The 21,170-nt window shown below is 43.2% G+C and overlaps 1 protein-coding gene across 1 annotated transcript; it reads right to left on the reverse strand.

The window, feature by feature from the left end:
* Positions 1–5,237: 5,237 nt before the first annotated feature.
* Positions 5,238–17,669, reverse strand: MINAR2 (membrane integral NOTCH2 associated receptor 2). Its single transcript, XM_028527233.2, has 3 exons — positions 17,486–17,669; positions 9,033–9,260; positions 5,238–5,524 (listed from the first exon to the last, which is right to left on the reverse strand). Exons 1-3 carry the CDS (start codon positions 17,648–17,650, stop codon positions 5,345–5,347), a joined length of 573 nt encoding a protein of 190 aa, XP_028383034.1. The 5' UTR covers positions 17,651–17,669; the 3' UTR covers positions 5,238–5,344.
* Positions 17,670–21,170: the final 3,501 nt, after the last annotated feature.

Consider the following 21,170-nt stretch of genomic DNA (forward strand, 5'->3'; position numbering starts at 1 on the left):
ACACAGCTTCAACTCTAGCCTAGCCATCGATTTATTATTCAGGTAATTAATCTGAACAGTGTTCCACCAACCTTGAAGCTAATTCAAATGTGAGGGGTTTTAACACTTACTTCATAATTGGGTAAACCTATCACATTTAATTAGTGCAAGAAAAATTCTTACTTTTTTTGTCAGGAGTGTGAAAAGAAGTACAGTGTGAGCAAAACCGTGTGAGCCTTGAATCTCGTTTCTTCTGTCCAAAAAACTTAGTTAGAAATTATTTTTTTGCTAAAAAACCTAATCTCCTCATTTTAAGATTAGCCCTGCCTGGTATCAGAAGCTGTAACCCCCGCCTAGGCTAAGGCTAAGGGAATGCCCTTGGAACCGTAAGTCAGCAAGGAGACAAAAGCTTATCTCCCTGGCAGGAGTGCTGCTTCTGCTGCTTCATTCATAACTGAACCCCAAAGCTTGGTCAGTTAGCCAAAGACGGGTAAGATTCCCCAAGGGGGGAACGATCTAAGACAGGCACGATCACGTGGGAGGCCCCCAAAAGAAGGACTTTGGGGGCTACAGCAAAAGGGGGTGATGGACTCCCCCTCCTTAGCTTTGACATAGCCTGAGTTCTCACCGTCTGGGAGAAAATCTCCTTATCTCTTGGTTGCCTTAGTTCCCTTGCTCCACCTAAGCCTGAAACAATGACAGGGTGGTGCAGCTTTGTGCTGAAAAGGGCAGATACCCCGGGTGATCAGGCCTAAGAAAGAACATGTAAATTACTGTGAAACCTCCTTTGTTTAGAATGCTTTCAGTTGAATGAGAAGGATCCAAGGAGGAAGTTAGTTTGTTCCTCAAAGTCTTACAGCTCTTTGACCCTGACTCAAAATAGACCCTCAGACTTCCTTGTTATCTATTGTTTGATCCTTACTTCCTTGTAATGAGTACTGTACTTTACCTGAATTATTATGCAAAACGAGCCCAATAAAAGAAGGTTTGGATGGTAAATCGGCGTGCTCCCCACTAGTAGGGCCATTCCGTCCCTACTTCTCCACAGAAACTAATCTGTCTCTGCATGTTTTTTCTCATGTTTCAACAAGCCATCTGCAGTGTTCCGTGATCACTGCTGGCCGGTGACCCAAGCATCACATGTTAATTCTCTATACACTCTACCTTATCTACTCTGTGCCTTGTCATAGGTCTAGGGCACTGAGAGAAAGTGGGGCACTGTGACACACCATGTATTTGAGGTGGGGAGGAAGATGAGGCAAAGGACAGATTACAAGATGGAGCCACGAATGAGCACAGGACAGAAAAAGGACTCAGGAAAGTCCCATATACTTGTTCTTTTTTAAAAAGATTTTATTTATTTATTTTTTTAGGGAAGGGAGAAAGAGAGGGAAAGAAGCACTGATGTGTGAGAGCTACATTGGATTGCTTTCCTCTCACATGTGCCCTGACCTCATACTGAACAAGCAACCCAGGCATGTGCCCTGACCAGAAATTGAACTGGCAACCTTTAGCTGTGTGGGTTGATGCCCAACCAACACAGCCACACAGGTCAGGGTCCCCTACACTTTTGAGGAAGAGAAGGCCCTGCTTGGTCCTGCATTTTTCTAGCAATCTGCACAAAGATTGAAGTTTGATCGGTTCGTTAAATGAGAGCAGAGCGACCACTCTGGCAGAAACTGTGTTCTGTTTCTGAAGTCACTCACTTCGGTGGAACAGTCTCACCTCCAGCTCAGTAAGAGCCTGGGCTAAGTGAGTATTTGGAACAAACCAAAACAGTTACCTCTCCTCTGAAAAGCATGGCCTGTTAGGCTCTGTGGCTATGAAAGCACACATCTAGAGAAGCTGAGATTTGATGGCTCTATCTAATCACAGTTTGAAATAGTATTTCTCACATATGATAAAATCACCACTTTAATTATAGGAGCATAGAATTTAACAACTGAAAATAAACAATGGGTATAGAAAAAAGGAAATAAGATATTTAAAGATTGTCGAGAGAGATAAAAATGTCAAAATTCAGATTATGCCATATGTTAAACAAGGAAGAAATGATTAAATATTCATAATATCTTAACCAATTTGAGGAGGCCAAAAACGGGGCCATCTCTCAGAACTCCTCCACTTTTAAGCTCATTATGTGTAGTGCCATCAGGAGTTTATGCTGAGGGTCCCAGCTCTGACTCTAGGACAGTCTACTTCTTTCCTTGCAAGATGAGAGCGTCTTGCTGGTTGTTAGGAGCTCCTGGCCACCCAATTGAGTCGTTTCTAACGACAGAGGTGTGCTTAGGCCTTCAGCTACCTGCAAACGTCCCGTTAGAAAAATAACTTTTCCTGAGCTGAGAGCAGGCCCAGCATGTGACCACCAGATGGCAGCAGCGCACTCTGAATAAACGGAGCGGCCGCGAACCCTTCCCTGTTTCCTTCCACTCACTCTCCACCAGGTAACAGCAACATGAATATAACAGGACAGCATTCAGTGAGTTACATAAACCTAACTTTTCCTTTAACTAGGAAAGCTGCACTTTTTTATTTTTTATTTTTTGAATGTTTCTTAGTTTATTTGAGCCCAATGACAACACATGCTGGGGATGAGATCTCAAGTGGTCTGGAGAATAGCACTTTAAAAAAGTATGCACAGTTGGATTTTTTTTTTCCTCTAGAAAATGCCATGCTATTTGCTTTTGACCTCCCTCACATTAATCTAGTATATAAAAACAAAACAATTTTGGGGGGTTCACCTTGTAAAGAACCTGGGAAAGATTATATTTAAAGCCAATATTAAGATTTTATGGAACCCGTACATTCTTACGCCAAGGGGAAAAAAAGGTGATTAATATACAGGGCCCGGCACAAAATCATACTCGTGCAATTCAGTAACATAACAATGTCACACTCAAGCACACAATGTGGCATTTTAGGTGAAATGTTCAAATTTAAACTATAAATTACCACACACATATTATTACCCTACCAGCCCACTCATGTATGTCTTATTTCTGTGAGACCCTGAAGAAGCAACTAAAATAGTCACTTCTTCGAAGATAATATTTATTGACCACCTATTATGTGACAAAAACTGCATGTGAATGTTTAAAAACATTAGTTTTTGTTGAATCTGGATGGGCACTTTTAAAGAAAGCCCGGATTTAAGCTGTTTTGGGGCCATCGCCTGTGTTTTCTGTGATGTTCTGGTGCCTTTCTGCTGGAGGGGACAGCAAAGCCCACCCCGCAGACCTGGGAAGCGCTACCCGTTAGGATTTTGAGGACACACAGGGATGTGCTCTCTCTCCGTGCCCTTCCCTCCCCTGTGGTTGCGTAACAGTAACCCAGCTACGAATAATAGCATATTTTGAATATTCTACAGTTACATTAAAGGCGAAAACAAAGATCGGTTTGGGAGCAGTGGCACAGTAATAAACTCGCTCGCGCGGAGACACAAAGGACTGAGGGGTGAGGAGCGTGAGTTGCAGAGAGCAGAGGCTGCAGAGCCGGGGTGAGACGGGTGGGAAGCTCAGATGAGCAGCTCCAGCCCTGCGGCGCCCCCTAGGGGTCTCAGAGCCTCAGCTGCAAGCGGCCCGAGGCCACTGGGTGGCACAGGGCGAAACCTGAACCCGTGTACAACTCTCTAGAAGCAACATTGGGCAGAAGAGCTAGGAAAAGGAAGACAGGTGTCCCTTGAGCAACGCGGCTTTGACCCGCGCAGGTCTCCCTTGTAGTGGGTAGTTTTCAATACACAGTTGGCCCTTCCTACCCGTGGGTTTCACGGGCGAAGATGCAATCGACAGCAGGTGAAAATAGCATTTTCGTGATTCCGACCGCAGATTCCGAGCTACAGACAAAAGTGCTGTTTGAAAGCCAAGGGGCGGCTGTACTCAAAAATAATAGGTGGGGTTTTCCACTGTGCGGGCGTTGGTGAGGCTGCCCCATGCTGTTCAAGGGTCAACTGTAATGCGAGCGGCTGTCCACGAGGTGTCCACGGTGAGAGCACCCTGCCCTCAGCAGGTCCCTGGATGTTCAGTTCTCCCTATTCGGCCCCGACCAGCACTAGAACCTATTACAGCGCAGAGCAGCAATAGGAGGTTAGTACTGCAACTGTGCCGAAGACAATTTTCATGCACAATGATTTCATTGTATGGCAAACCTGCACTTTAGTGAAATAAAGCACTTTAGTGTGCTTTATTACAAGTTGTCTTTAAGAGAAACACAACAAAAGGATACAGCAACCATGAAGGGCAAAGTCTGACCCCTGAGAAGAGGAGAACGTCCCTTTTTGGTTTAGTGTGGATGTGTGTGGGGAGAGGGGGGATGAGGGACCGGGAGAGGGAGCTCTCAGAGAAAGGGCAGGGTGGTGACTTGAATAATCTGTGACCAAACCGTGTCTCCAGGGATCGGCAGGCAATGTGAGGTGGCTCCAGGGCACCAGCGAGGGGTGCTGCTGCTCACGGGGAGCAACGTACTACTCTTCTCTGTGCTTCTTAGCCTTTGGGCTAAATAAGCCCTGTCGGGGAAATGCTGTTACTCCTCCCCAGGAGAGAAGGACTTGCCCAGGGCCCAACAGTTAGCAAAAGGCACAATTAGGATGCAGACCCTATTCTCTCCACAGTCTTCCCTCTGCTTTTCCAGGGCCTTCCTCCCTAGGCCCCGGCTGGTGAGATATCCTTGCTGACTGCCACTAGGGGACACACTAGCTAATCTGGATCAGTTAGCACAATTGGCTCTCCGTGTAATTATGTAACTATGTCCTAAGTTTAGGATTATTGAAGTTACCACGTGGAAGCGAGGCATTATAAATTATTCCTGGGAAAATAACAATATCTCTGAAGAAAGTCCCCCTTCCCCCTTTTTATTCTGGATTAAGTAGGAGTCAACCAAGGTTAAACTTCAGAACTCAGCCCAACAGGCAGCATGATGAGAAGCTTTGATCCTTTGTGCCTGGCACTTGGCCAAAAAGTGACCTGCTCAACCTTCCTAGTGGTGACAGGAGGGTGGGGTGGCAGGTGACAGGGTTTTAAAGACAAGGTGAATATAGTCTGAGCATTAAGACAAAACTGTTGACGATTGTTGGTGCTGCTTTGTTCTCTACTGAAGTGTTTAGTTTGGGTTGTTCACAGTGACTTTTCTGTGGTTTCGATCCTCAGAAGTCCTTCTTCCCAAAGGAAGAGGCTCTGGCTGGAATTCTTACACAGGTTCAGAGAACAAAGTAGAAAAAGGCAGCCCATCTCAACCAACCCTCTCATTCCAGGAGGCAATTACATTTTAACTGTACAATCCACAGTACGCTCGCACAGCACAAATATGTTCTTCTGCAAATGTTTGGAAGCACTTTTAAGAAATATCAAGTGTCTGTGTCTGTGGCTGTTCTTTAGGTGAAAAAAGTGCTAACAGTCACTATGGAAACCAAGATGCAGGCAACGAGGAGCAAAATCAGACCTATTCGACAGTATTTGGAATGCTTCTCTTGTTCCTCTTCCTTTTTCAATAAAGCATCAAAACCAGGCGTGTACATGTCTCCCAGCCAAAACCGTAGGTCATTGGGATTTTCCTAAAACAAAATTAGACAGAGAATAGGCTTCATCAGTGGTCAACACAAAACTGCAGGGAAGACACTGCCAGGGGTACTGAGGGTCCGCGGTCGCCCTACCTGGGGCGAGGCTTCAGTGTCAGGGCTCAGACACCAGAGGCTTGTCTTCCCGGGACAGCACGGCCCGCGAGCATGGCCTGCAGCTCCAATCTGCAAGCCTGCGCGTAGGTCCGCATTAAGGGGCCTGTGTGATTTAGTGACTAATTGCTCACCCAACAGTGTTTCTGTCATCTTTAAGCCAATTTAATGTCGCTTGCGTTTCATAAATAGTGTGTGTCAATCGGGCTAGTGAGCAGAGATAAAATTAAAACTCCTTCCTTGCTTTAGGTGGGCCTTCGAGGTTTGATTTTGTTGGCATAGTAGGGATAAACGTTGTTTGGCACGTTTTTCAGCAACACCAGAAGCCGAGTCCACGGAAGGAGCAAGACTAAGAGTCAAGGGATCCCGCCATGCTTCTCAGGCTGCCGCCCCACCTTGTAGAGGGTGTGTGTTCCACGTGGAAATTCTGGCACTGCGGGATCTCCTGAAGAAAAGATCCAATGGATCCTTCCCCACACCAGCCCCTACTCCCCAGTCTGTTTCTTTAAGGGGCCTCCGGGCAGACTTGTCTTCAACTGAACCTCATTCCTACGTCCAACAAGTCACCTGTAAACGTCTTCTCCCGTTATACACAGCTCTGGTTCTGGGCGAAAGACTTAGTGTTTATGCCTGCATTCCAGTAAACACACATATATGGTGAATGCTGAGACTCCGTTTTCACGAACCCACTTCAGGCGTTATTATTTCTCACCTGGATACTACAGTGACTTACTGCTAGACTGCTGCCCTCTCTCTGACTCTATAGTCCCAGCAGGGTCAAAGTCAGCCAGTATCCACGCAGCCTCGGGGGTCAACGAACTAGTTTCAGACTCACCAGTGCACCGCTGGGCGAGCAATGCGCATGCGCGTAGGGGGCTTGGTGGATCCCAGTCAAGGCAACACAACCCTCCCATCTCATTGCTACTAGTTTCCATTTCCCAGTTTTATAGAAAAGCTAATGTATTAAAATAAAATTTGGATGACCTGTGCAAAAGCATAGCTGATTTAAAAGTCTCTGCTTTGGCCCTCGACCGACCTTTCATGTGCAACCTAATCAGAGGCCTGCACCTGGTGAGCAAGGGCAAGGCCTCAGCTCTTCCCCAAGAACTTCTGGAACTGCATTGCCTTCCAGGCGGCTGATGGCTGCCCTTCACGGCTCTACACGGGACTTCTTTTCTCCTCCCTTATTTGTAAACTCCTAGCAACTTAGAAAAATGAGGGTGGCCAAGGAAACTTTAAACTTCTATAGCCCACAGTGGTGAAAAGTTTTCAGAAAGTGAGTTAGGGTCTCTGTTTGCTAATCAAGAGATTCGGACAGGGAAGGTGATGGAAAAGTTGAATTAATGATGTCTAGGAAGAAATGGTAATAAAAACAATAGTCATGACTTCCAGAAATATCCCTGAAGAATAGTTAGTGCTGCCCTGGCTGGTGTGGTTCAGTGGATTGAGTGCCAGCCAGTGAACCAAAAGGTCACCAGTTGGATTCCCAGTCATGGTACTTGCCTGCGTTTGGGGCCAGGTCCCCAGTAGGGGGTGCTGGAGGGGCAACCACACATTGATGTTTCTCTCCATGTCTTTCTTCTCCCTTCTCCTCTCTCTAAATACATAAAATCTTAAAAAAAAAAAATAGTAGTGCTGAAGAATACCACCATGAGGTCTATAAACAGGTATGTGACCTGAGGGGCCACACCCTTGAGGTGAGTGATTTGCATGTATAGGTGGGGGGGGGGGCACTGGTTTTAGTAAAGCAATATAGCTATCATCCTCCTCTTTGATCTTCTTAAACGTAACTCAATGACATGGTCCAATAAAAAATATACCTCATTGCCAATCATCTTCCATTTGCTTACCCTTACATTCACACATTTTCTTTTAGTCTGCTTTTTTAGCCCTATTTCCCATTATTCTACTACTTCAGCTGTGGCTCCAGCAAAACTAGGCCGTTTATTGTTCTGACAAATTCTCTCACCTTCTTGCATTTGTGCCTTTTCTCTTGCTACACCTCATAGAAGAGCCCACCCCCACCCCACACCCAATGCAAACTATCTACATATTTTGAATTCTACTCACCCAGCATAAATTCACTTTTCTATAAAGACCTTTTAAAAAATAATCTAATGTGATTTTGCTCTCTTCTGAGTCTGCACTTCACCTTGTACAACCCTGACCGGCACGATCCTCTTCCTCGACCTCGTCAGTCCAGCATCTTCTATGGTTACTGTTTGCTAGTTTGCTTAGTGTGATGAACTTCCTGAGGGCAGGGATAGTAACATTTACCTTTACAGTCCCCTGGTTATTCACGGAAACAACAAAGAGAAGGGCTCTCACGTACAGTCAAGACATGTTTGTGAAATAAGTCAACACATCCTTTCCTACTTGTAGGGGGTGACTTCTTAGAGGTCCTGCCCTTCAGACTTGGGATGAAAAACACACGATCATTGTTGCTACAGGGGAGCATCTGTTATGGAAACTTCCCCAGAAAGAGACCACATTAAGAGGAGATACATTAAGGCTACTAGGAGGTTAAGAAACTTCAAAGACTCCAGACAAGGAGATACTTCAAGGCATGCACATTTGAGATTTTCAGAAGTGCAAGATTTTAAGGAGGCATAAGGCTGTTCCCTGCAAAAGAAGAAGTCTTTAGATGTTTCAGGTATGAACACATAGGCATAAGGGCTACTTGGAACATGCCCGGGCTTCCTGGCCCTGGGGCAGCCGTGGCTGGCTGGGGCTGTGTAGGAGTCCAGTCCAATCAGAAAACAGAGGGCCCCTCTCCTGGCTTGTCAGGTATTTTTAGATCTTCTATGTGATGGGTGACACCAGCAGGGGGAAAAGGGAGAAAAAAACCAGACTTCAGTTGGGTTTAAGCTGGGTGAATGAGTTCATTGCATACCTTTCTTGTGTTGAAATGCTTTTGTTTTGTTTTGTTTCGTTACTGAGACACAGGAAAGAGTCCAGCATGTAAGTCTGCAGTCTTAAATCACTGAGTGGGCTTGAAATGAAATGATCTTTGATGAGAGCTGCCTTGCACAGGGCCGAAGACAGACATTTAACAAATATTTTTTAATAAATGTCCAACAAGGGATTCATAAGCATTCATCAACATAAATGGTCACACAACTGGGGGAAAACATACGTGATCTGGCAAAATAATTTTCAAAGATTTTTATCTTCCTGGTAAACCTTGCTTCTGTGCCACATCAACTGTGTTGTAAAACTCAAAACAAATAAACACAAATAATGACGAGGAGAGAACAAGGGAACCAGAGGCTGGCATGACCTGAAACCTGCAGATCTGGCGCCTGGTGAGGAATGCCTGTCACCCCGATACCCATATCTTTCAGGAGGGCCTCACTGGCCCCCTAATCCCCCCAAAAGTGAGTCTTAGTACCTTCAGATGCCCAGACAGGTTGGTGTGCAGGGAATGCTTGTCATACTCCTCGATGGTCCACGAAGGATTCTTTTTCCTGTCTTCCATAGCTTCCTCCAAACTCATGTCCCCATACAGGGGGTTATTCTTTAGAACTGACAAGAGGGGTGGTGGGGGGATCTCTGTGGAGGCAGCTCCCTTCATGCTGAATCCCCTCAGTTGCTGAGCAGTAATGTTCTTCTTTTCTCTCTGTTGGGAGGCATAGAGACAAGGCTTCTCTTACCATCAGGCCATGGATGGCGGAGAGTGTAGCATAAAGAACTACACCTGAAAATGTGTCGGTTCTGCCCAGAAACACAACAGATTAGGACAGTGAATGAGGAAAGGATTCCAGGATCTAGTTTGATCTAGAATCCTGTGAGTCCTTTCTTTGCCCCTGATCTTGTTTGGTTTCAGTATCATTCATTAAAATGCTATTTTATAACTACAGACAAAGGACACTGTTCTTTAACTCAAATACTGGTAGAATTCTGAACAAAGCCATTTTTTCAGCTGGCTGGCATTGAGCTTTAATGCCATTTTATTTCCACCTGTGCACTCCATGACTGATAAGAATAATGGTTAACATTGCTCTACTAATCCAGCAAAGTCAGGATTAAGAGGCATTTTATAGACATGGCTTGGCTTTCCTGGCAATTCTCGCCTGACTCCTATTGCAGACATCTCAGAGAAATGGGCCAACTCAACATCGCACTCCTCTGCGTGTCTACAGACCAGCTGGCTATGAGATGCCTCTAATGTTGACTTTCTGATTTTTAAAGTCTTTCTATTGCAGCATAATATGAATAAGACCAAGTACACACATGATAACTACTAGGTTGTTTGCTCAAAAAATGTTCACAAAGCAAATAAACCTAAGATTCTACCAAGGAGCAGATCATCCCTCATACTCCTTCCGGTCACTGTCCTCTCCCTGCCTGAGTGTCCTGCATTTAATAGCGTGAGCCAGTTTGGACTCTTTCTCCCTCTCCCCCCCTTTTTTGGCATTTTATATGAATGGAACTATCCAATGTGTGCTTTTCTGTGTCTAGTTCAACCTCAGATTTTTACTTTGCTGTTTTTCCTTATAACTACAAAACTATCATGAAGGTAGAAACATTTTTATTTCAAATTTGTTCATTGGCCAAATATAATTGAGAAAAAACAAAAACAGATAGTGCAATGCTTCATTTATCATGGGGCATCAAGGGAGAGGAATTCCACATGTGTTAATTTTCAGAAAACTGAGGTTTAACCCTTAAAACCTGGCAGGAAACCTGTCATTAATTTACAGCAATTCTTAAAACAAATGTTTCACGTATTTCAGTCTTCCAAAACAGAAAAGATTCAACAGCAATAAATATTCCTCTAAGTTATATTTAGATCAGCAGTAGATTGATGCCCTCTGCATCTATCGAGGTATGTCGATTATGTTAAATATGTATTTATATAAGCTAAGTTGTAAGCTGATATCACATATAGTTTCCTTCAGATATGGCAGTCAGTACAAAGAAATAGTCTGTATAAAATCTTTCCATCCTCTTTGGCCTTAGGTTTTCCTCATTTTCTTAATCCGTACACTTTGTACGTAGAGATCAACTGGGAGATCTTCTCACAATCAATTTATGTTCTGTAACTCTGAAGTCTGCAATGAAATCGTGAATCCTCTTGACGTAGCACTTGTCTGTGAGATGGATGACCTCATGACAATGTGTCTGAATTCAAGAAACACAATTTGGTATGAAATTCATGTCATTGCAGATTAGCATAATTCTGACTCAAGTTTTTTTCTTCAAGGCTAAACATCTTAGATTGTCTTTTGAAGGGGAATAATTTCTTCTGACATTGATAAGTTGGCTTTGTCAGTTTTCTTGCCTGCTCCACTCACCCTTCAGCTCCCTAAACTAGGAACCTCTATAAATGAGGGAAATACAGTTTCAAGGGGAAAGAAAAAATAATACACTCTATTACAGTGTATAAAGACCTTGAAAAACTAATATACAAAAGGTAGTCAAATAATCAGAGCTATATTCTAAAAAGAACAGTCTAGCCCTTAATTCTAAATCATATTCTTGAAAGTCTGAGGTTTCTCTTTGAATGTGTTGCCTTGTATTTTTGCATTACATGACAATTTCATGCTTGAAAGATACAGAATATTAATAGGATAGCTTTATTAAAACTTTGGTTTCTGGATAAAAATACCAGTATGGTTGAGATACATTTGTATATTGATAAAATTTTTCAAATTTTATCAGCTTAAGAAAGAAAAAAGCATGCATTTGATTCCAACACTTCATCCACATTTTGGATAGATCATATTTAGCAAAGGAAAATTCACCAGTAATTCCATTATTTTAGTTACATGGACTGTTAAATAATTTATATTTTAAATGTTTATGTAAGAAAAGCAATACTCAAAGCTTACCTAGACTTTTTAGCATTAATCATTACTTAGCCCAGTTGTTCTTTATATACTTTATTATTTACACCATTCAATAAGCAGTAAAATAAAAGACATATTTGGATAAACAAAAACTGAGAATAAATCATTAATAGGCCAATAAAGAAGGAACCTCTAAAAATGTACTTCAGGCAGAATAAAATTAATACTAGAAGGAAAAATTAAGTTGGAAAAAGGAATGCTGAACAAGAAAACAAAAAGGAAAAGAGAAAAATGATAAATATATGTATAAATCTAAGCAAGCATTAATTTTATATAATAGAAATCATAATAGAAAATAGAAATAATAATTATCGCTGATATGTGATTTTTAAAATAAGAGACAATTAAAACACTGAACAGTAACAAGTTGAATGGCTATTTTTTTTATAAGGACACTAAGAAATCATTTTATAGAGATGTTACTAAAACATGCATTGATTAATTCAGTAGAGTGGTATTAAAAAGATAAGAGAAAGTTGAAAACAATACAAGAAAAATAAAAGAATATAGTGGAAGCCCCGGAAAATAGAAAAAATATTTCAAAATAATCACATTAAATGTAAATAGACTAAACCCTGTATTTAAATGACAGAGATTGTCAGATCAGTTTAAACGGTAAATTCAATTATGTAATATTTATGTATATAATATTAATTATAATATTATGTATATAATGAAATCTAAGGACTCAGAAAGAATGAGAGTGAATAAATGTAAAAAGCAGACAACTAAAAGCCAGTGAGAGCTGGGTGTTTTGGTGGCTGGTTAAATGCACACCGAAACAAACTTTTGTCTTCTCTTCCTGAGCACACAGAATAACCCCCTTTTCCAGGCTGTCTAGAATTTAAACTGGGGCCAAAATAACAGAGGCCACTTCCAAAACTGGCTCCTGAACTCTCCCACAAGATTTTTGGCTCACTTTTCCTTACTTCCTTTTTTGGTGTTTCTGTAAGCTCGGATCTGAGATGGCAGAGCTACGAGGACAAAGAACTTGAAACCCTGGGTTATTGCTGGGAAAACAGCTGCCCCCAAACACATCTGTCCTTCCTCGGACTTTTCATGAACAAGAATTTTTTTCCTTTATAGTAACTGATAGTCTGTGGGGTATTTCTCACCATAGTGTAGCATAGGCTACCCTCCCTAACACAGACGTGGCACCTTGAAATTCCATGACTGCGTGGCAGTGGCTTAGCAGACAAGCAGTGGAAAGGGACAGAGTGGCATCAGCAGCTAGAGTGATGCCTCTTCACATCCTTCAGTGAGAATCATTTGGTGGAAGTATCATCTGTGGCCACTGAAGTCTAATTCCCTGTAGCTCTAGGAGAAATGCTTACAAGTTATTGGAGCACCCATAGACATTTAATGACAGTGCAAGAATCAGAGCATCGCTGCAAGACTAGACAGAGCTGAGATTAGAGAAAGAACTGGACAGTTTGTAGGAGAGTAGACGGAGTTTAAAAATTGTATGCTTTCACCCTGGCTGGTGTAGCTCAGTGGATTGAGCGCGGGCTGTGAATCAAAGGGTTGCGGGTTTGATTCCCAGTCAGGTCACATGCCTGGGTTGCAGGCCAGATCCCCAGTGGGGGCCACGTGAGAGGCAACCACACATTGATGTTTCTCTCCCTCTCTTTCTCCTTCTCTTCCCCCTCTTTAAAAATTAATTAATTATTTTAAAAACGTATGCTTTCTATTGTTTAAAAATTTGACTGTTTATAGAGCCCAAACACTGAGACACAGACTTCTTTTTTCCTGAAGAAAAAAAAAAGCATTGAGCCAAAAAGCCCATTAAAATTTCTCAGCTGAATGAAGTGACTCAGAGTGAAGGTCATGTGAAGGGTGTGGTTTCATAACTCACTCCTGACAGCCTGCAGGTGGCTGCCCTTGAGTCACAGCATAGAGGAGCAGCAGCAGAAAGCAAGGCATTAAAGCCTGTTTGAGAGCTGTGTCTTCAAAGAACTTTAGGTGTATTTATTGACAGGCAGAGCTGACTACAAGTATATAGATAGGATTATATTAACCAAAAAAAGCTTACTAATTTTTTAAAGATATGTATTACCAAAGGAACCAAAAGCGTACACCTAAAAGTTTTGGATCGCTTAAGATTAAAAAAACAAGACAATGATAACTGACCTCTAAGTATCCACGAGTAAGAGTAAACTTTGATGCCTAGATAGACTCGATGGTGGAGCCAAGGACTGCAGAGGCCTTCTGAAAAGCAGGACCACCCCAGCCCATCTTCCACCTTCCGGGAAGAAGTGCACACAGACCGTCCCAGGAGGGTCTCAGAGTGAATTTGGAGCAGCGGCCACAAGGAAGGAAGAGTTACACGTACGTGCGTATGTCTGTTCGCCAGAGTGATGGGCTGTGCCGGAGCCTGGCTAGATGCTGACCAAATCATGTTTTTCATCAGCATGCAGCAGCCAAACGGGGAAAGGAGATAAAGCAATAAGCCCAGTAAAGGACACCATCTGGAAGTCAAGGGGAAGACAGCCTCTCGCCCTTGGCCTCCCACTCGGGCTCAGCGGTTCAGTGAGGAAGGCTCCTGAACTCTGGAACAGGTGTGATATGGAAGCCAGGAAAGGATGTAACAAAGAGACTATTCAGAAAAGATTCTGAAGTCTCATGGCTAATCAGAAAAAAAAAGGCCCACCAAAGTATCTGGAAAAACATATTTTATCATTTAAACTAAATTTAAAAACATCAACCCTTTCTTTTCACTACCTCCCTGTGTAAAGGGATCAGCAGAAATGTGTAGAATACAGCTCAAAATGCCTCCAGCAGATATAGGCCCCAAATAATTTTCACGGCCAGGAACATTAGATTTGGGAGAAAGGTTGTTCATTGCGGTGAGATGAAGTTTGTGGTGAGATGAAGTTTGTGGTGAAGCTCCTTCACTTCTCCAGTGAGAGAATGGGAAGAGTAGAAATATAGTAGAAACTAGAAATAGTGTCTGTACTTTCTGCAAATATGGGCCCTGCATGTCCGCAGGGGAGGGGCGGGCAGGGGCCAGGGCTGGGGGCATGCCCGAGAGCCTCAGGGCTCGCCTTTCTCTGTGCACCGCACTGCTTTACCTCATAGGAGAATGGCACAGGGAAGTTCCCCTGAAAGTAAAAGGTGACTTTCAAATAACTTAAATATAAGTAAATCATGGGTATAAACATGATACATATATTTAAGAATTCAACTTCATGTTTGGGATCTAGGGGACCTTTGCTGGCACTGCTGAGTTAGCGGCAATTTTGAGGGCAATGTTGGTGGGCAGAGCCCTGTGACATTTGGTGAGGTAGTCTGAGTCCCAAACACCGTGCCCCTGGGTGGGGTGATGCTGAAGGATGAGCTGACACAATGCTGAAGTTTTCGAGGATTTCAGGGGAGTGTAAAATCTGCTGCTTGTGTTAGCCATGTAGCCTCACGGACGTGTTGACTAGGTCCTCCATCAGCACCATCCACACACACCCCTCTATCCACAGCATAAATCAGAATGGCAAGTGGTATTATTTGCTGTTTTCCAAATTCTAATGAAAGGACAATTTCAACACATTTTGAATATTGGCAAATAATAATAGTAATAGTAATAATAATAATGGACATTTCTTGTACAGGGAACCCTTTTTCTCTATTGTTTTCATGTCATCTTTTATTTGCTCTCACTTTTAGGAAAATACATAAAATGAATATCATCCTAATTTTGCAAGTGGAAATACTGAAGCATGGACTGAATAAGGGCCATAACAGATGTCTCTCATGCTGTCTCACTATGGATATGACACAAGAAACCAACTTTCTAAGTTTTTTATTCAATGAGGCTTTATGCCTCCCCAAGACCGTGAGGGTTTTAAGTAGGAGCCAGTCGACAGCTGCCGCATGTGTATCCCAACACCTCAACGCACCTGGCGCACACAGCGCCTTCTTCCAGGTATCATTACAGCCACTTAAAACCGTCAGGTGTCTATTTCTTTTAGATTTCTTTTTGTCATCCAATGAATATGTCACTCCCAGATTTCAAGATCCAGCCAAGGAGAGAAGAATTACTTACTGACACACTGCCATCTGAAGTCGTGAGTGTAATTGCTGTTGCTCATGACATGGGCCTCACTCACCCTACTACTTGAACTTGTAATTGACTCACTACCCCCATATCATTTTGGTTGTAAATGGGCCATTGTTTAGTCATTAAATATTTTGTTTTAGGGTAAAAGGATAATGACATCAAGTTTATCTGTAGGTTACAATGACCAATAACTTATTCAAAGACATAAGAAGCAGATTTTTACCTCCTCAGTTTTTCCTTGATTAACTATTTTAGCTCATAGAACTTGTGGCAAAAGACACCCTTTAAAAATCTGCATTTTGCTCTGGCTGGCATAGCTCAGTGGATTGAGCTCGGGCTGCGAACCAAAGTATCGCAGGTTGGATTCCCAGTCAGGGCATATGCCTGGGTTGCAGGCCATGGCCCCCAGCAACCACACATTGATGTTTTTCTCTCTCTCTCTCTCTCTCTATCTCCCTCCCTTCCCTCTCTAAAAATAAATAAATACAATCTTTTAAAAAATCTGCATTTTATTCAGATTTAGGAGCAACATTCAACAGAGCTTGAAACTGTGAAGTTCCCCATGAAGGAAACAGGTCAAGTCCAGTACCAAACGGAGGAGCTTAGATCCACGTGTTCTGGCCCCAAAGGAACTGATTGGCTATGTTTTCTTAGACTTAGCTTCATAGCATAGGAAAGCCAAGGTTTTCTGAACTAATCTTTGAATCATTTTATTCCATGATATAAACAATGGGGGAGAAGAAGGAGGAATTTCACTGCCCTTAGCTTAAAACTGAAAACACGGAAACTGACCAACAAGGTGCATACGGATGGGTGGAAGGGTTTTGAGGATTACAAAATAGGAAAGATACAACATTTTTTAAAAGTCAGTTGTCATAATAGGCTGCCTTACCATGGAGATAAATGAAAACCCTTATAGGTGGAGGGAACACTTACATAATCATGTGAGTGTACTTGATTCTGAATGATCTCACGATAAAGGTCCCGAGGAGCCCACAAAACACACCACAAAGGAGTCACTTGACACCAGGACTTATGAGTAGCAACTGTTTCTTAAAAGAAAACAAATTTCTGCTCGGGGAATTTGAACCGCTCCGAAGGACTTAATGACCTGCAGGGGTTTGTGGGTCGGTCACATCTGCTCTGAAAGGCAGTGCTTCTTCCTGCTTCGGAGCGGACTAACCCTTAACCCCATGAGCCCTCCCGTTCTGAAACAAAGATCATCTCTGTCTCATGAGCTGGGCAGCAGGCAGGGCCTCTCCATTTATTCCAGCACATGGAACTCATCACAGCTTTATTCTCTCTGGTCAGCAAAAAAGAGGAAGGTGCAGAAGGAGAAAGCAAGAAATAAAGTCTGCCTGGGTATTGTAGATCTGATTGGTATGTCCTACCCCTGAGAACACCTGCAGAAAATAAAAGTATCGGAAGTAACAGCCAGCACCTTTCCGAAGTGGAGAGTTCGTTCTATATCCTTTCCTTCTGTCGCTAACTTTCCGTGTATCTGCTGCCTCAGTCTTCCGCCCCTAAAATGAGAGGCAGTTGGTCTAAATGAGGTGTGTGAGCTCCTAACTTAAGCTTCCAATGCTTTGTACTTAGAAGACACCAAAAGTTAGGGTCAGGTTTCCCCTCCAGAGCCTTACTTTCAATCTGGTTTGAAAAATCCTGAGAGAGAGGGATCAAACAAAGGCTAGGCAGACTCTACAATGAAGACATGCTGGGAAGACAGTGTTGGAGGGGAATGAATGGGCGGGAGAACTCACTTCTGTTATAAAGTGGTGAGAGAAAATCTCTTACTCGAAGGAAGAAAGGCCTTTTCCCTGAGGCAAGAGTAGCTACTCTGTTCTTTGCTCCCTGCAGTTTTCCTTTTGCACAAATGCTGCAAGGGCCAGAGTGAGAAAGGAAGGAGCCCCCACCCCATGCCCAGGTGTGGCCAGAGGGTACCTGCGAGTAGACGAGGTTTTTCCAGTTCTGTGCAGCAGGGAAATTCCCACCCGGGAACCTCACCAAACCGCCCTGAAGGAGGGCCGAGTTCCTCATTAACAACTTCACGTCCAGCTGCAGGAACTTGTCAGGATGGTTGTTATTTGGCAAAGCGGAGAGATCCATGCCTCCCTCTGTCCCCGGTGGGAATCAAATACGAGTGGGGCTGGTCCCGGCAGACTCGTGCATTATTGAGCAGTGCGAGGAGTCTCCGACTGGCCCTGGAAACCAGGTCTCTCAGCTGCGCTCAGATACCACGCTCAGCATGACACATCGACGCAGGAACAGTGCAGCACCCTGCCTTCTCTCTCTCTCTCTCTCTCTCTCTCTCTCTCTCTCTCTCACACACACACACACACACACACACACACACACACACACAGGAATGCATTTAGGTTACTTGAATGGGTCTGCACTCATGAACTTTAATAGGGTGCTGAAATCAGACGTGGGTAGCAATGCCTCTCCATACAGTCAGAACTAGCAGTTTAATAAGGAGGAACTTTCTCTGGAGAAAAGCTGCCAGAATTTTGGCATCACAGTCCATAATTTGGAGCACATGGGATCGTCACCTATAGAAAGACGTCACCTGAATTTTCTCTCTGAATGTGACTGAGCTGACCCAGCAGATTTGGCCCTGCCCACACAGGCTCACAGGTGATCTGCAGGATCCTGTTTCTCCTCGAGTTTGACTTCCAGAGTCTCACAGGAAACCTAACCGTGCTTAGTGCATCTGCTTTGTTTGGAGTAGAGAAAGGGCAAGAATTTTTCTTCCCACTTTGCTACTGGAGTCTTGTCCCCACCTACCGCCTTGACCCATTCCCTCTCTTCCCAGCTGCAGGAACTCCTGTGCTGTGGTTGGTGTTCACTCAGCACGTTTGGAACCACAGAGGCCCGTGGCTGCTGGGTTTGGGCGACCTGCTGTCCTGAGTGGACCCACCTGTGGTTCAGGGAGCCAAGGTGCCGGTGAGGCCACGGATGGTGTATGGAGTCAAGGAGTGATGACTTTCATGGAGATGCACTCCCATTGGAAGCTGTTCTGCCTCAGGCAACCCACTACTTCTCAGTGGGAAAGGACTCACTCCCGGCTAGAGAGAGAGGAAACCTGCCCCGTGTGAGAAGGTGACGGACAGACACGTCAGCAGTTTCTAAAAGACAGGAGTTGTCTGTTACATTTGCACCCCTGTAAACCCACCTGACTCAGCAGGAAGGCTTCCCTTCCAGGGGTGACGAGGTTACATGTGGAACGCATCAGCAGCACATCGTAGACGAGAGCCATAGAGCTTACGAGAATCAGCAGCCCGGATGTTCTTGAACCGAGTGAGACACCAGAGAGTACATACCTTTTTTATAACAATAAGCATGAGGGTGTTAAAAAAATCTGTCCCACTTATAGTAGTAAAACTGGATTAAACAGTCAACACTTTCTGTAAGAATGTTCTGGACCCAAGCTCCATCACTGTCTTACAGAAGTTGAAATACATGAATACATTGGGGTAGTTGTATCAGTACATTTACTGGAGATAGCAATTCATAATGGCAGTTGATAACCAAACAGTTAAATCACAAGTGTGCCAAGAATCAAGTGTATTGTGGGAATGTGCGTGTGCTTGGTACTTTCTGGATTTTTCTGGCTGCTGCCAGGATTCATCTAATGAACAAATATTTCTCAGGCTGTTTGCTTTTCCTAAAAGATTCTTTGGGGAATAACAAACATCTTCAAGAAGAACCTAACTTCTCTTTGGCTCTCTATATTATTGGCAAGGGGAGACACAGAGCTCAGATCCAAATATATTGATCAGGCCAGGCTTTTTTCTTAGCCAAAGTATGAGGTAGGTGAAAGGAGCCTTCAGTTTTCCTTCGGCGTCCTTCCCTCCAATCTGCCCGCCACGCTCCAGATGACCAGAGGGTTGTATACAAGTCAAGCTCAGTCTCAGACCCTCCACATCCCCCCACCATCCTGCCTACCCACCCCCAAGACCATCAGCTCTGGTTCTCACTGCTACCCCTATGGGGAGCCTACATAACGGACAAGGGGAGTGAAACGGGGCCATCTATAATAGTGTCAACAATAACAATGAAAAATAAAAATAAAAAGGAGAAATCAAGCTGCCTGTCTCCTTCCTCCCCCCGCTATTGGCCATACCCCACACTCACCCCTAAATCTGTATCCTCGCTTATGCCTGGAAACACTCCTTCATGCCCCGGCTATTGACCCCCATTAACCATCTAGGGGTCGTCACTAAAACCTAGACTTTCTTCCACAAAACCTTGGCATACTTTCTTCAGTAGGAATGTTTTCTCCCTCCTTTGAAATCTTAGGGAGATTTCTTTATACTCTCACCTTACTATCTTGTGTTTGATCATGTATTTCATACTTTCCTTTATGGGTCTCCATACCGGGCCGAGTTACAAAGGACGGCCCAGATGGGATGCTTCCTGGCCCACAGGCAATGTCTCTGAAGACCCCCCTGACGCTCATTGCTCAGCACACCCTGACGATTGTCCCCTCCAGAGCCCCAGGAAGGGCTCTGCTTTGTTTGGAAACGGATAACCCAATTACATTTCTTTAAAAAAAAATGGCTTATTGTCCTGTTTTCCAATGGTCTCTGCTCAGTGAAAAAGGAATCCATTGCCCAGAATGTTCATAACATACTCTACAGCCTCTTCTGGTATTTTTTTTAATGTGCAAACACATTGAAGACTCTAAAAAGTTCTGCTTCATTACCTCTAGCATTTCCTGCATCTATTTGATCACGTAACACCCATTTCATTGTTTTCTTTTTAGCTTTTCAAAGTTTTACCTGAAAGTAATTGGACAAATATTGACTTGTGGTTTCTATTACATTAATACCTTCATTCTAGAGTGAAGAAGACTATCAATAAATATAAATAAAGAACATATATTGCAGGGACAATCTGGTGGAAATGTGGATATCTGCCACTTCTTAGTCCTTACTATGTAGGTAATCATTTGCTGTCTTTCTTTACAGAAAATTTTTTTGAAAGTCTCATTTCTCCTTAGATTTGGACCCAGCATTATTGGTTTTGAACCATGAGAACTGTGAAAATAGAATTAAATATGGTTCGCTAGGCAAACTGTCTACATATTAATTAACCTCATTTTCTTCTTTCTTCTCATTCTCTCATCTTTCCTTTTATCTTCCTTCTTTCCTCCCTCCCTCTTCCTTCCTTCCTTCCTTCCTTCCTTCCTTCCTTCCTTCCTTCCTTCCTTCCTTCCTTCCTTTCTTTCTTTCTTTCTTTCTTTCTTCTTTCTTTCTTTCTTCTTTCTTTCTTTCTTTCTTTCTTTCTTCTTTCTTTCTTTCTTTCTTTCTTCTTTCTTTCTTTCTTTCTTTCTTTCTTTCTTTCTTCTTTCTTTCTTTCTTTCTTTCTTTCTTTCTCTTTCTTTTCTCTTTCTAAATTGTACCAATAACCTACTGAAATGCCTGAAACTATTTTCAGCTGAAAATCCTATATAATGTCCAGATGAGCAGTTGGAATTCATCAAATTATCTCAGAAAGTTTCAAAATTAGTTGGATGGTTTTGATTACAAACAAAGCCTGTGATGAGGTTATAAATCCTATGCACCTATTAAAAACATTTTTGAAACTAGTGAACAATGGAGGCAATCAGGGTAATTGAGTG

This window comes from Phyllostomus discolor, chromosome 13, assembly GCF_004126475.2.
Source record: "Phyllostomus discolor isolate MPI-MPIP mPhyDis1 chromosome 13, mPhyDis1.pri.v3, whole genome shotgun sequence".
Taxonomy (NCBI): domain Eukaryota; kingdom Metazoa; phylum Chordata; class Mammalia; order Chiroptera; family Phyllostomidae; genus Phyllostomus; species Phyllostomus discolor.

Coding starts and splice junctions, on each gene's coding strand:
- MINAR2 (XM_028527233.2), bottom strand. CDS start 17,650: ATGGATCTCTCCGCTTTGCCAAATAACAACCATCCTGACAAGTTCCTG. Junction 9,261..17,485: donor AAAACCTCGTCTACTCGCAG/GTACCCTCTGGC, acceptor GCCTCCCAACAG/AGAGAAAAGAAGAACATTAC. Junction 5,525..9,032: donor ACCTGTCTGGGCATCTGAAG/GTACTAAGACTC, acceptor ATTTTGTTTTAG/GAAAATCCCAATGACCTACG.